Here is a 16,164-nt window from a genome sequence, read left to right as displayed (position 1 = left end):
TGCACTCCCTGTTAACCCCCCTCCCCAGGATTCTGTCCAGGAAACTTCACATCCAGTCAAAATTATTACAAAGTTCATTTGGAAATTTCCTACTCCTTGTGGTCTTTCCCCAATTCCACTGGCAGCCCTCTCCAAGGACCCCTATAAGACAAAGTCAGAAATGGCTACCCCAGGAACTGAGAGCCAACAGGGCTCTTCCCACTACTTCTTCTACCCCTACATTTTTCTCAGCTCTCTAAATTAATCTCAGCTCCTGGTAAGGTCACATCCTTCTCCTGTGATCTAGACCTTCAGGTTCCCCAGTAAGGATGTGCATTTGGGAGCAGATTCTCACCCTCTCACACTTTGGGCACTCCCAGTTTTTTGGCTGTCTCATGGCACCTGCAGTGGCAAGCTGCTTCCTTGAAAGGGTCTGAGGATTCTCCGGCCTTTCCTAGTATGTTCCTGTGGTAGTTCTTGGAACAGAAAATCACAATGTGAGTCTTCACATGCTGCTCTGTACATCTGAGTGGAAGCTGCAAGTTAGTTCTGTCTCCTATCTGCCATTTTTCCCCTCAGGATTATTAGAATTTCGAAGCTTGGAGGAGAGGCCACAAGGAGCTGAGACTCAGAGCTCTGCAGGGAGGGGGCAGGTGCCAGTTGCTGCTGGGATCTCTGAGAGGGCGCAATAAGGCAGCTTCTGAAGTGTGGGAAAAGCAAATTGCAAACTAGGACCAACTACTGACAATGGAACCAGCTGCATTGCCAGGTTGAAAAGCCTAAATAACCTTCATATATAACATTTCTTCCATGAGCCCTTCATTGACTTAGTTCCGTTTCACTATATGTCAACCCAAGCAATATAGATTTAAATAGCTCCACTTTGCCCTGGCGCTTGGCTTTGTGGGAAAGAGAAGAGGAGAGGTGAGAATGAGTTGGAGATGATGTTAAGAAATTTGGCAACCTAAAAGCACCTTAAAGGTTATTTCATTCGAACATAAATGAACCTTTGAAATCATCAAATATGCTCACTTGCAAGTTAGAAAACTGAGGCCAGAGAACCCTACTGAAACCTAGAGTTCTCCTTCAGAGTCATGAATCTGTGTAACTAACCTTCGCAGTAACAAAACCAGGATTTTTTAAAAATTTTTCCACAAAACTGATCTTAGCCTTGATAAGTTTCAGAGGCTTTACAGTTACATCCTCAAGATACTTTGGGTTCAGTTACAGACCACTGCAATAAAGCAAATACTGCAATAAAGCGAGTCACACAATATTTTTGGTTTCCCAATACATGTAAAAGTTATGTTTACACTATATTGTAATCCACTAAGTGTGCAACACCAATACATCTAAAAGAAAACACATACATGCCTTAGTTTAAAAATACTTTATTGCTAAAAAATGCTAACAATTATCTGAGCCTTAAGCAAGTCTAATCTTTTTGCTGGTGGAGGGTCTTGCCTTCATGTTGATGGTTGCTGAATATTGGAATGATTCTGGCAGTTTTTAAAAGACAACAACAATGAAGTTTGCTGCATCGATTGATTCATCTCATGAAGGAGTCCCCTGTAGCATGTGATGCTGTTTGGTAACATTTTACTCACAGTTGAACTTTTTTCAAAATTGGTGTCAATCCTCTCAAATCCTGCCACTGCTTTATTAATTAAGTTTATATAATATTCTAAATCCTTTGTCATCATTTCAACACTGTTCACAGCAACTGCACCAAGAGTAGATTCCATCTCAAGAAACCACTTTCTTTGCTCATCCATAAAAAGCAACTCCTCATCCATTCAAGTTTTATTATGACGTTGCAGCAATTCAGTCACATCTTCAGGCTTTACTTCTCATTCTAGTTCTCTTGTTATTTCTACCACATCTGCAATGACTTCCTCAACACTGAAGTTTTGAACCCCTCAAAGTCATCCATGAGGGTTGGAATCAACCTCTCCCAAATTCCTGTTCATGTTGGTATTTTGACCTCCTCCCATGAATCATGAATGTCCTTAATGGCATCTAGAATGATGAATCCTTTCCAGAACATTTTCTATTTACTTTTCCCAGATCCATTTTAGAAATTACTATCCATGGCAGCTATAGCATTATGAAATTTGTTTCTTAAAGAGTAAGACTTGAAAGTTGAAATCACTCCTTGATCCATGGACGGCAGAATGGATGCTATATTCGCAGAAATGAAAATAAGAATCTCCTTGTACATCTCCATCAGAAGTCTTGGGTAGACAGGTGCATTGTCAATAACCAGTAATATTTTGAAAGAAGTCTTTTTCTCTGAGCAGTAGGTAACAAAATAGTGATCTTAAAATGTTCTGTAAACCATGCTATAAACAGATGTGCTGTCATCCAGGCTTTGTTGTTCCATTTATAGAGCACAGGCAGATTAGATGTAGCGTAATTCTTAAGGGACCTAGGATTGTTGGAACTAGAGATGACCATTGGCTTCACCTTAAAGTCACCAGGTGCATTATCCCCTAACAAGAGAGTCAGCCTGTCCTTTGAAGATTTGAAGCCAGGTATTGACTTCTCTCTAGTTATCAAACTCCTAGATAGCATCTTCTTCCAATAGAAGAGTGTTTCATCTACACTGAAAATCTCTTGTGTTTAACATAGCCACCATCATCAGTGATCTTAGCTAGATTTTCTGGATAACTTGCTGCGGCTTCTACATCAGCACTTGCTGCTTTAACTTGTACTTTTATGTAAGAGAGACTGTTTCTTTCCTAAAACCTTACAAACCAACCTCTCCTAGCTTCCAACTTTTCCTCTGCAGCTTCCTCACGTCTCTCAGCCTTCATAGAATTGAAGAGAGGTAGGGCTTGCTCTGGATTAGGCACTAGCCTAAGGGAATGTTGTAGCAGGTTTGATCTGCTAACCAGACCACTAAAACTTTCTTCGTATCAGCAATGAGACTATTTTACTTCTTATCGATTTTTTGTGTTCACTGGTGTAGCTCTTCTAATGCTCTTCAAGAGCTTTTTCTTTGCATTCACACCTTGGCTGTTTGGCACAAGAGACCTATCCTGGCTTTTGACATACCTTCCCCACTAAGCTTAATCATTTCTAGCTTCTGATTTAAAGTGAAAGATGTGCAAGTTTTTCTTTGTCTTGAACACTTAGATGCCACTGTAGGGTTATTAATTAGCCTAATTTTAATATTGCTGCATCTCAGAGGATAGGGAGGTGGCCCCAGGAGAGGGAGCAAGATGGGCAAATAGCCATTCAGTTGAGCAGTCAGAATACAAACAACATTTATCAATTAAGTTCATCTTTTTACATGAGCATGGTTCATGGTACCCCAAAACAATTACAATAGTAACATCAAAGCTCACTGATCACAGATAACCATAACAGATAATAATGAAAAGTTTTGAAAATTTGACACAGAGACATAAAGTATGCACACTGTTAGAAAATCATGCCAATAGATTTGCTCAGCACAGTGTTGCCACAAACCTTCAATTTGTAACAAATGCAGGATCTATGAAGTGCAATAAAGCAAAGCACAATAAAATGAGAAAATGAGGTATGCCTGTACTATGAAGGCAGCTTCTCAAAGGCCTGTTAGTTGCTTCTTCTCCTGGGTCTTGAGTTCCAAGAACTCCACATCCATGGCAGGCCTGCCCTTGGAAACATCTCTACCCTATTCTCATCTGCACGAGGAATAGCAGGCTGGGAGGCCCTGGGAACAGGACCAAGACCCAAGGCTCGCATGGGCCAAGAGAGGTTTCCTGGCTACTCACTATGGCCTCTGATTCCAAGAAGGAGGGAGGAATTTGGATGTAATTTTTGTGCAAATATTCTTCTGATTTAGTATTCCTCTTATTTAGCTGACTAAGGTTTCTGGCTCTCAGATAAGTTCTTCAGCCATAGAGACCAACCCAGGGGCTGCTACCACCCCTTTTTCTGCCTAAATACTCTCAGAAAATCCTAAGACAGTTGGGAAAATGAGAACTAGGAGAAAATATGAAAGATTCCCTGGCAAATGTGCTTAGGAATAGTAAGGTTCGTATTTACCGACTTAAATCTCATCAGCCTCACCAGGGCTGACCAAACAGGATTCATGGAGCCAGCACCTTGATAGCGTATGGCCCTTTTTTTTCCTTCAAAGTAGATGTGATAGGGAGACATGCATTTGCCTATTTCAGTCCGGCTAAAAAGCTTTATTTCTTTCAGCTGCAGTTTTTAAAGTATATTTGCCTTCATACACATATAGTTTTCCTGGCTTTTATTGGAAAATAGAACCAGCATTTTACTCCAGGCTACATTTAGGGTTGGAGGGTATAGGTGCCCGGATCCCAGGAGATCCCCAGTGGACTGATTTCTCTCCCCAAGGCCATTTCTACCCTCATTTCAGAACAGGAGTACAGTGACACCACCATGGACCTCGTGGCATGTAGATGCCTAGATGCCGCCAGGAGCTTGTGGTGAGACTGCTTCTCCTGAGTACCTTGAATAAGGTGATACAGGGCCAGGCAAGGTGGCTCACACCTGTAATCCCAGCACTTTGGGAAGCTGAGGAGGGAGGATCACTTGAAGGCAGGGAGTTCAAGACCAGCCTGGGCAACATAGCAAGACTCCATCTCTACTAAAAAAATTAATTAGCTGTGTGTGGTGGCACATGCCTGTAATCCTAGCTATTCGGGAGGCTGAGGTGGGAGGATCACTTGAGCCCAGGAGTTCAAGATTGCAGTGAGCTATGATTGCACCATTACGCTCCAACCTGAGCAACAGAATGAGAGCCTGCCTCAAAAAAAAAAAAAAAAAAAGAGGATACAGGTCAGGCAAGAGCTGGGTCAGCACACAAGTAGCAGCTCTGTCCTATTCCAGGCCTTCAATCCATTGGCCAAGTGGAAAAGCTGGAAGATACCTCTCCCTAAATGTATCAGTTAGCTGTCACCTCACACATACACATGCTGCATTTTAAAAAGCCCAAACGTGGTAACTTAAAACAACAATCAATTGTTCTTACTGATCTTACTTAGTTCAGCTGATCTAAGCTGGGTTTGGCTGAAGTGACTTGACTGTTCTCCACATTTCTCTCATCTTCCTCTTGGGATCATCAGGCCAGTCCCGGCATGACTTTCTAATATAATGGCAAAGGCACAAGAGCACAAGCAAAAGCTCCCAAGATCTCTTGAGGTCTAGGTTTGGAACTGGTACATTAGCATCTCTGCCTCAGTTTTTTATTGTGGTAAGAGATACATAAAATTTACAATTTCAACTCTTTTTAAGTGCACAGCTTGATGCCATTGCATACATCTACCTTGTTGTGCAGCTATCATCACTGTCTCCAGAATTTTTTCATCAACTGAAACTCTGCACTCCCCCTCCCTCCCTTCTCCCAGCCTCTGGTAGCCACCATTCCACTTTCTGTTCCTATGAATTTGGCTGCTCTAGGTACCTCATATAAGTGGAATCATACAATATTTGTCCTTTTATATCTGACTTCCTTCATTTAGCATAATGTTTTCAAGGCTCATCCATGTTGTAGCATATGTCAGAATGTCATTCCTTAAGGCTGTATAATATTCCATCATACATATATACCCCATTTTGTTTATCTACCCATCGATTATTGGATATTTGAGTGGTTTAAATCTTTTGGGTATTATGAATAATGCTGCTATGAACATAGGTGTACAAATATCTTTTAAAGTTCCTGCTTTCAATTCTTTTGAATATATACCCTAAAGTGGAATTGCTGGAGCATATGATAATCCTATATTTAATTTTTTGAGGGGCAACCATACTGTTTTCCACAACAGCTATTCCATTTTATATTCCCACTAGCAATGCACAAGGGTTCCAATTTTTTCATATTTGCAAACATTTATATTTTGGGTTTCTTTTAATAATAGCCATCCTGGTGGGTATGCAGTGGTAACTCATGGTGGCTTTAATTTGCATTTTCCTAATGATCAATTGAGCATCTTTTCATGTGTTTATTGGCCATTCATGTATCTCTTTTGGAGAAATGTCTGCTCAAGTCCTTTGCTTATTTGGGCATTTGCCTAAACCGGGTTGTTTGTTAGTTATCAAATTTTAAGAGTTCTTTATATATTCTGGATATTAATCTCTTATCAGATCTATGATTTGCAAATATTTTCTCTCATTCTGTGAGTTGCTTTTTCACTCACTTGATAGTGTCTTACGATGTGTCAAAGATTTAAATTTTGATGGAATCCACTTTATTTTTTTCGTTTGTTGCCTATATTTTAGTGTCATATCTAAGAAATCATTGCCGAACCCAATATCATTAAAGTTTTCCCCTGTGATTTTTTTGTAAGAGTTTTATACTTTCAGCTCTTAGGTTTAGGCCTTTCATCCATTTTGAGTTAATTTTTGTGTATAGTGTAAGTCATTTGTTTGCATATGGATATCCATTTTCCCAGAACCATTTGTTGGCAAGACTGTCCTTTCCCCATTGAATGGTCTTAGCAACCTTGTCAAAAATCATTTGACTATATATTTAAAAGTCTGTTTCTGGTCTCTATTCTGTTCTTTTGTTCTCTGTGTCTGTTTTATGCCAGTACAGTACTGTTTTGATTACTATCACTTTGTATTAAGTTTTGAAATCAGGAACTATGAATCCTCTTTGTTCTTCTTTTTCAAGGTTGTTTGGTTATTCTGGGTTTTTTGATATTCCATACAAATTTTAGCATGAGATTCTCTATTTGCAAAATATATCATTGGGATTTGATGGGGATTGCATTGAATCTGTAGATCACTATGGGTAGTATTGACATCCTAACAGTATTAAGTCTCCTAATCTGTAAACATGAGATGTCCTCCCATGAATTTATATCTTCTTTAATTTGTTTCAGCCGTATTTTGTCATTTTCCGTGTTCAAGATTTTTGTCTCTCAGTCCATTTTGTGCTGCTATAACAGAATACCTGAGACTAGGTAATTTATAATGAACAGAAATTTAGTGGTTCACAGTCCTCCTTTGCATCCTCCAAAAGGGAGGAAAGCTTTGTCTTCACATGCTCTTCAAAAGCACAAAGAGACAAATAAGGGCTGAACTCACCCTTTTATAATGGCATTAATCCAACCCATGAGGACAGAGCCCTCATGGCCTGATCACCTCTTGCTACTGTTACAATGGCAATTAAATTTCAACATGAGTTTTGGAGGAGACAAACATCTGAACCATAGTAGCCTCCTTGGTTAAGTTTATTCCTAAGTATTTTCTTCTTTTTGATGCTGTTGTGAGTGAACTTGTTTTTCTTTTCTGATTGTTATTGTAACATCTGTCTCATTTTTGTCAGCTGAATAACTCACATGGCCAAAGCCAGGAGGGGGAAGTATAACCGTTCTCTCATGGGAGGGCACTGTCAAGTGGCATGGGTGAGTCAGCCAGATACATGAAAGAGTGAAGAACTGGATCATATAACACTACATCCCATACTGAGCTTCCAGGGGTCCATTTTTAGGTTATCTTTTTAGAACCCTCCCTTCCAAATAGTCTGCTCCTACCCTCTCACTACTACCTCAGGAAAAACAAAAATGAAGGGGAAAAAATAAGTGAGCAAAGAAACGAAGGAGGTAGCAAGGTGCCCAGCTGAACAAGTAGCAGGTATGGGGGAAAGAACACAGTCCAGGAGTCGGATAGAAGGCCTGCCGCACAATCTCAGGAAGGTCTCCTCACCTCTCTAGGCCTCTGTTTCTTCATCTAGTGGTGAACTAGATGATTTCTAGGGATTCCCAATCTTGTGTAAATTTTAACAGTTCTATCTCTGGATTCAAAAACAAGAAATATTAGGCCAGGTATGGTGGCTCACTTCTGTAATCCTTGCACTTTGGGAGGCTGAGGCGAGCAGATCACTTGAGGCCAGGAGTTCAAGACCAGCCTGGCCAACATGGTGAAACCTTGTCTCTACTTAAAAATATGTATGTGTATATATATGTGTGTGTGTGTGTGTGTGTATACACATACATACATACACACGTATATACATACATACACACACACAGAAATTATCTGGACATGGTGGTGCACACCTGTAATCATAGCTGCTTGGGAGTTGGAGGTTGCTGTGAGCTGCGATTGCACCACTGCACTCCAGCTTGGGTGACAGAGCGAGACCCTGTCAAAAAAGAAATGAAACATTAGAAAAATCCCTTCTCTCTGTAGCTGCATAGGCACCCACACATCTACAGAGGGTAGCCACCTGTCTTAGTCCAGTCAGGCTGATATAACAGACGTATCATAAAAACTAGTGGCTTATAAACAAAACAAATTTGTTTTTTACAGTTCTGGAGTCTGGCAAGTCCCAGATCAGTGCAGCAGCAGATTTGATATCGGTGAGGGCTTGCTGTCTGCTTCATAGATGGCAGCTTCTCATTGTGTCTCACATGGTGGAAGGGCCAAGGCAGCTCTCTCCAGGGCCTCTTTTATGAGGACACTAATCTCATTCATGAGGACAGAGCCCATGTGACAGAATCACCTCCCAAAGGCCCCATCCTCTGATACCATCACCTTGGTGATTAGAATTCAATATGAATCTAGGGGGTATACACAAACCCTCAGACCATAGCACCATCTTTGTGTCTCGTATCTCATCATTTCCTGCCTTGCACCTGCAGTTTTATGAGTGTGCTTTCTAAAAATCTTATACCAGCTGAGATCTCCCTAGAAGAGGGAAGATAGTCTTAATTATCTTAACTGTCCCCAGAGCAGTAGGTACCAAACAGATGTTTTTCTAAGTAAACTGAGGGGGAAAAAATCTATAGGTTCTTTAATTTTCAATGACTTACTGCATTTTACACTTCCAAATAAATTGTCTGTGGAAGGTAAGTTGCTGGGGCACAACAGCAAATTCAGGAAGTACCCTGACCTTCGAGGAATTTCTCTCACGACTGCAACCTGTTTATCTTACCGATTCTACGCTACAAAGTCTTGGGTAGACATGATGACATTTGAGTTTATTATATCAAAATATGTTTGATGGCTCTGTAGATATGTATAATATTGTACATGTCCAGTGCAGCCTTGGCAAAAGCCTTTAGAAGACAAAGCCTTATGCAGAAAAAAGATCCATGTTTAAAATTGCTTTCCTAGTCTCTGACTGGAAAAATCACATAACAAGTAAAATGAGGGAATATGATACTTTTACCAAATCAAGTTTGTTTCTTAACTATTACTATATAGTATGGTATTTTTTCCCAACATATTGTATTTGAAGAAGGAATTTCTGTCAGAAAAGAAATCACTATAAGAACTACTTACCTTGAAAAAACTGTTCAATGAATGAAGATTAATTGTATCTTTTTTTAAAGTTAGTATAGGGACATAAACAGAAAGAAACAGGTACTTTTGTTATCCAATAATTTTACTTAATTGAATGAATCATAGTCACCCTCCTAGAAATTCAGAGAATAAAAACATCTGCTGTTTGCTCAGGAATGGCAAATATAATAAAAATGCCATGGACAAGGCCACATTGTGTGTACGATTTCTAGAGCCACAAAGACTGTCCAGTGCACAAGCAATGTGTTCCTTATGGCTTTACTAAGGCTTACTTCTTTTCCTCTCCTTCTAGGCTGCCCCATCAAAGGTCACCCTGTCCCTAATATCACCTGGTTTCATGGTGGTCAGCCAATTGTCACTGCCACAGGACTGACGCATCACATCTTGGCAGCTGGACAGATCCTTCAAGTTGCAAACCTTAGCGGTGGGTCTCAGGGGGAATTCAGCTGCCTTGCTCAGAATGAGGCAGGGGTGCTCATGCAGAAGGCATCTTTAGTGATCCAAGGTAAGAAACCCTGCAGACTTTGCATACTGGACTTGAACAAGAAAGCCCACTTGGGAATCTAACTATCTAGCAGAACAAAGAGATTTCTGATCTCCAGTGGTACTCAAGGCATGAAAACCAAAGCCATGCCATGTTTCCATACAGTGGGACCCTACTTCTGTCAACATTGCCCTTCAGAAGAGCCATCATGCCCCATCCCAGCAGAACCTGGAAAAGCCAGTGCTGCCTTCATAAATAGGCCCTTCTGCTTATAATGCTGCTGTTGCTCAGGACCCTGGAAACACCACTATATATCAAAGTCAGATGTGATTCTTTTATGCTGATTTAACTAGTACAGATCTCCCACACACAGAGTAGCCTATTTGGTTACTGCCTCCTGCCTAGAGAGACAGGCCTGATGCCAGTGCCTGCTGATCATTCTGAAGAGTCTTCAGCTTTAGTCATAAGCTGAGGGCTTTCCAGGCACCTTTCGTTTGGCCCTGGCGAAGAACAGACTGCGAAGCCCACATGGCTCATGCATTAACCTTCCAGGAAAACAGGCAGGTCAGAAACCCTTTGGGCGGGGCCTGGCCTTCACTGCACCAAGAAAGAGTTGTAAATGAGGCCAAATCAGTGGGAAAGAGGGAAAACTGGCCTTTTCATAGAGTTTTCCATAGGCTTGTTTCGACCTGTGGCCTATGTGTGATGTATTCCAAAATGAAGGATGTGATGGGAAGGGACAGAGTTTTGTGCCAATACGGCACAAAAAGATGAAGAAAGGAGGGAAATTTTTCTAAGCAGATAAGTTTTCTTCTTAAATATCCTCCTTCACCATTTGGCTTTTCAGACAGGAAAACAAATGTTCCATTTTCTTGCCAGCCAGCTAGTCTCTGCTGAAAACCAGAGGCCAGGGCCTATTTGCAAGACTTGTAATATGCAACTTTGCAAATAAGCACTCAAAATTTACCATCTCCCCTATCAGTGAGTCCCAGACCCCCAAAGCAACTGGCTTTCTTACTGACATCATTGTCTCATGTAAATAAGCACTCTCTGCATAGGCTTTTTTTGGGTAACATTTGCAAAGTCCAGCTCAAATCTGTACTGTGATGGTTAAGTATTTGCTATATTTATATATCTTTGTAGAAAACAAAGTCACTTTCTGGTGAACCAATGAGGAAAAAAAAGTACTGTAGCAAATATCTTTAAAAATAAGATGACCTGTGGCATTAATTATGTACTCTTTGTATGTCAGGCACTGAGCTACTTTATTTTCATTATTTCCTGTCCCCACAATAACTTGGTGAGGTGAGGTTCACTGTACTCATTTCATGGCTGAGGCCCCTAGAGACCACGTGACTTCCCCAAATAGTTCGGGAATGGTTCCCAGTGAGGAGCAGGGCCTCATTTATAATAGCTCCACTCCTTCAGGCCACAAATCCACCCGTCACCTTCTCCCTGCCCTGCTCAGAAGGAATTCAGAGTGTGGCAATTATGCTATATTCTTTTCTACTCTGCTCCTCCTCCCATGACAGATTACTGGTGGTCTGTGGACAGACTGGCAACCTGCTCAGCCTCCTGTGGTAACCGGGGGGTTCAGCAGCCCCGCTTGAGGTGCCTGCTGAACAGCACGGAGGTCAACCCTGCCCACTGCGCAGGGAAGGTTCGCCCTGCGGTGCAGCCCATCGCGTGCAACCGGAGAGACTGCCCTTCTCGGTGAGTGCAGCAGACACTGGCTCAGACCTCCCCACCCTAGGATGGGCCCTCACTTTTAGCGAAGTCAATGACCAGCCCTTCAGTAGCACTGTGCAGGGAGAGATGCCAGCCAAGGGGCTGTTCTTCCCTCTAGGCACAGGCTTGTCAGGCCTCTCCACCTTGCTGAAAATATCCTCAGACTATGCCACCTCTCTCAGCTTTGTTTATTCCTCACCCCACTAATGGCCAACCAGGTTTCCCAAGTCCTTAACAGGGTCTGTTCAGGGAGCAAGAGCTTCCCAGGCCCTGGCAAGCCATAGATGCCCCGCATCCTACTACAGTAATCAACTGACTCTGAGTTGTTTGTAGAAAGCAACGTCTTTTCAATTGAAGGGCTGAGGAAACAACGATTACTGGGTTCTGCCCGCCCTCCAAGTCTAACCTTAAATACCCATGCTAATCAGTACTCCAGTTCAGTTGGGGAAATCTTATCTTCCTCTTTTCTACAAAGGCTTGCATCTCACTAAAGTTGGAATAAATCTCTGTTTCCGATAGTAGCCTCATGCTCTGCATTTGGGTCCCTTGTGTGGCCCAGAATGACACCTAAAGCCTCTGCCACCTTCCTCATGCTTCAAGAGTCCCCCTGTGCACCTCATCCTCTGTCCTCAGCAGTAGTTAAATGGATAATAGATGGCCTTGGAGTTGGCACTGGTGTGGTGCTGAGAGCCTGGGGGGATGTGGCTTGGCCCTCAAATGCCCCTTTACTACCTATCTGTAGGACTTCCATACAATACTTAGGCAACTGCTTTCTGTTTTGCCAGCTGAGTCATAAGGAGCAGCTGAAACCAGGAGAGACTCAATGAAATATGAAACATGCTCATTAATATCAGCAGTTTGACTTGCTGACGGGAAGGTTTCCACAGGAATGATTAATGTCCTTTTATACCCTTCCTGAACGGTAACATAGCCTGGCCCTCTCCTTTCTCAAACCCCCCACCCCAGCTCCTGAAAAATTGCTGAAACGTATATTTGGAAATAAAAGTTGATGGAAATGCAGGGAAATGCAGGCCTGACATTCACCAGGGATATAAGAGGCTGGAAAACTGCCCTTGCCAAGCTGTGCAAAATGAAGAAGAGATCTTTGACGTGCCAGGAACTTTTTGACTTGATTTGGTGATGGTCAGAGTCAATCAGCTTAATTTACTTCTGCAAATGAAATAATAATGGCTCTGTTTTCTTGGATTTCAATGCCCCCAGGAGTTTTTAAACACCTCTTGCCTGCTTCCTAAGTGGCTCTGCTCCTGTGGGTTGGAAATCTACATGCAGTCATCCCTCTACAAGGCAAAAGAGCAGGGAAGTGGCCACAAAACTAAATAAGTCACAGTCCAGATTTAGGAGGAATTTGCTCCCCTTCCCTGCTACATGCCTCTCCTGAAAGCCAGATGTGGCGCCGCTTGGCTAGGACGTAGCCATAGGTTCACCTTTGACCCGTTTGCCTGCCAGACATTTTGAACACTTAGTATCCTTCTTTGCATGTGAACAAGTGTTGCCCTGGTTGTCTCTTTGAGATACAACTGGGTAACCCTGCTGTGACCCAGGTAGCTGTTTTAACCATTTTGTTAGATAAATTTTCTCCATCACTAAAACCAAAGAGTGGGATTTTTTTGTTCTAGATTACATGAGCAACAGTCTTGCAATTTCCCCAAGCTGTCTCCTTCTCTTTGAGAATTATCACAGGGTGCACACATGCAACGAGAATCCCTGCATGGACCAAGGATTTCAGAGTGTTCCTTGTTTACAGGTTGGCTTTGTGAGAAAAGTCCATTTGTCACAGTCTCACTTTTGGAACCTAACATTCAGAGAACAACTATTTCTACCACGTATGCAGCCCTCTGAGAGGTATAAGACCTATAGACTGTCACGCTGTCACGCCAAGAGATGGAACTTTACCTCTTTCTGAGAGATTGACCAAAATGTGCAGCAGGAAGTATACTGAGCACTATCAGACAAAACCTTGACTTCAGTGAGGCCCAGATTACTTTCCGGGTCAGGAGGTGACACAAATTTGGATCTGACTTCCCTAGAACAACTGTCTCTCCTGTCACATGCTTGGATCTCCTTTAGGAAGTACCAACAAACACTGCAGTTACAAAACAACAAATTGATTCTCTTACAAGTTTGAAGGCCAAAAGTCCAAGATCAAGGTATCAGGAGGGTCACATCACCTCCAAAGGTTCTAGGAGAAAATCCACTTCTGGTGGCACCAGGTGGCTTATGACCACATCACTCCACCTTCAGCCTTCATGGTCACATTGTCTCCTCCTCCTCTCTGTATGAACACTTGTTATGGCAGGCATTTAGGGCCCAGCCAGATAATCCAAGATAATCTTATCTCAAGTCCATAATTACATCTGCAAAGAACCTTGCCACATAATATTCACAGGCACTAGGGATTTGACATGGATATCTTTTGGAGGAGTCATTTTTCAGCCTATCTATCTTTCCAAGTAAATACTGTAAAAAGGGACTTGGCCCCAAATTAGTGGCAAGAGCTGGGATGTCGGGGGGAGGAGGTCTCTTTTCCCCAGGGCCTGTCCGTTTAGGGCTCTCCTGACACTTTTTCCTCTCCCCAGGTGGATGGTGACCTCCTGGTCTGCCTGTACCCGGAGCTGTGGGGGAGGTGTCCAGACCCGCAGGGTGACCTGTCAAAAGCTGAAAGCCTCTGGGATCTCCACCCCTGTGTCCAATGACATGTGCACCCAGGTCGCCAAGCGGCCCGTGGACACCCAGGCCTGTAACCAGCAGCTGTGTGTGGAGTGGGCCTTCTCCAGCTGGGGCCAGGTGAGGAGCCAGAGAGGTTGTTATTTGAAAGCTAAATCTAAAGGAATGGACCCTGCCACAGTAGGAAGTGAAATGCTATCACTGCCACCTCCTCCTTTCACATTCTGATTGGCCAGGCATAGCTTTTGTTGGTTGTCCAGCTGAGACACCCCCAGAGCAGCAGGCTTCTAATTCTTTATGTAATTCTATGAACCAATGTGATTGAATGAATGTTTTTAGGCAGCAACTCAAAACATCTTATAATTGGCCATCTATACATTATTACATGTATGTCCTCCACTCCCACCCCCAGGTGTGTCCTTTGGAAAACCATCACCAGCGACTTACTTTCTATTAAGTTAACACACTGTGGCCATCTTTAATGAAAATCAAATGTTTTTGGCCATAGAGTTCACATTCCAACTCGTAAGCCATTTGTGTCCCAGGTAAGTTGAAGCTACTGCTCAATGCTAGCCAATCAACATGCCTAGCTGGAGACTCCTTTCTGGAGCTTCTACTAACCCCTCCTTATTTCCAGTGACATAATGTATATGCTTCATAATCAAACAGGCATGAGCTCCCCTTGCCTGGGGGAATATCATCTTTCTCCTACCTGGAAAAGCCTACTTCTCATAGCTCACATTCATCTCAAGACAGCTCTGGTTCCAGGCCCTCGAGGCTTATTGGCAGTTTGTAAAATTACAATAGCAAACAGATCTGGCTACAAATGAGAGATGTTTCTGCACTGTGTCATCAAGGTCACTCAAGGAAGGACGTACGGTGCACCAGTGATTATGTTTCCTAACAGAGAGAAAAATACATAAGTCTTTCTCCATTCCTTCCCCTCAAAAAATTCACCCCCTCCTCCTTTTTTCTACAACCCTCCAGGCCAGTATGTGTCGAGCTTTAATGTGAATCACCTGGGAATCTTTATTAAAGATGCAAATTGTAATATGGTAGGTCTGAGGTAGAACTGGGGATGCTGAATTTCTCAAAACTTCTGGTAACATCAATGCTGCTAGTCCAAGGGCTACACTTGAAAGAGTAGCAAGGCTTGAGGCATTACAGATTGCAGACAAATGCTTCATCTCACAATCCTGTTGATGTTTTTCTGCTGGTAATATTGCTGATATTGTGCTTCAAACTGTAGATGCTTCTCAAACCTCCACATTCCACTCCTGTGAGACACAAAAAAATCCTTTTGGAATAGTGTTATGCAAATGTTTTTTCTTCTGCCTACCTTCATGAAGTCTATGAAAACCATGCTGATTTTAGTCCAAGTAAAACTAAGACCACCTTCTTAGCTCCAACAATCTGGCTTCATGTAATAATTCAGCTTTCTTCTTTTAATCCAACATACATTTATGGGACATCTGTCTTGGGAGGGGAATGTGTCCCATATAAGCATGTGTGAAGAAATGAAGGGAAAAGCAGCCCACAATGTTTGCAGGAGAATGAGGTGACAGAATAGAAATAGAAATGCGGCCTGGAAATCAGGTGCAAGATCATAAAAGGGTCTTGTATGCTGTACAAAGAATTTGGATTTTATTGTAAGTGCAACTACAAAGATTTTTAAGAAGGAATGGCACAATCAGACTTTTAAGATTACTGTCTGGCCAGGCAGAATGGCTTATGCCGGTAATCTCAGCTACTCAGGAGGCTGAGGCAGAAGAATCACTTAAGAGGTTGAAGCTGCAACAAGCTGTGATCACACCACTTTCACTACTCCAGCCTGGGTGACAGAGCAAAACCCTGTCTTTTTTTTTTTTTAAAGGTATGCTAGTGATCAAATTGGCAAGTGAAAGGACTATAGAAAGAGAAACCTAATCTAGGTGAGCAATTATGGTGGTCAGAATGAAGGTATTGAGCAGTGCCAATGGAGAGGAATCCATTTCCTCTTTATAAGTGTGATTCGC

The 16,164-nt window shown here is 42.4% G+C and overlaps 1 protein-coding gene across 7 annotated transcripts in view; it reads left to right on the top strand.

Annotated features, from left to right (window-relative positions):
• The window catches only part of ADAMTSL1 (ADAMTS like 1), a 443,802-nt gene that overhangs the window by 411,199 nt on the left and 16,439 nt on the right, over positions 1–16,164 (top strand). For all 7 annotated transcript variants that reach the window (XM_063650521.1, XM_054500641.2, XM_063650519.1 and 4 more), the window contains 3 exons: positions 9,545–9,757; positions 11,269–11,449; positions 14,062–14,269. In XM_063650521.1, the coding sequence (XP_063506591.1) occupies positions 9,545–9,757; positions 11,269–11,449; positions 14,062–14,269 (602 nt within the window). The remainder of the gene's footprint in view (positions 1–9,544; positions 9,758–11,268; positions 11,450–14,061; positions 14,270–16,164) is intronic.

Source organism: Pongo pygmaeus, chromosome 13 (genome assembly GCF_028885625.2).
Source record: "Pongo pygmaeus isolate AG05252 chromosome 13, NHGRI_mPonPyg2-v2.0_pri, whole genome shotgun sequence".
In the NCBI taxonomy this organism is placed as follows: domain Eukaryota; kingdom Metazoa; phylum Chordata; class Mammalia; order Primates; family Hominidae; genus Pongo; species Pongo pygmaeus.
Note: the sequence above shows the minus strand (reverse complement) of the source record. Positions and strands in the feature narration are given on the sequence as shown.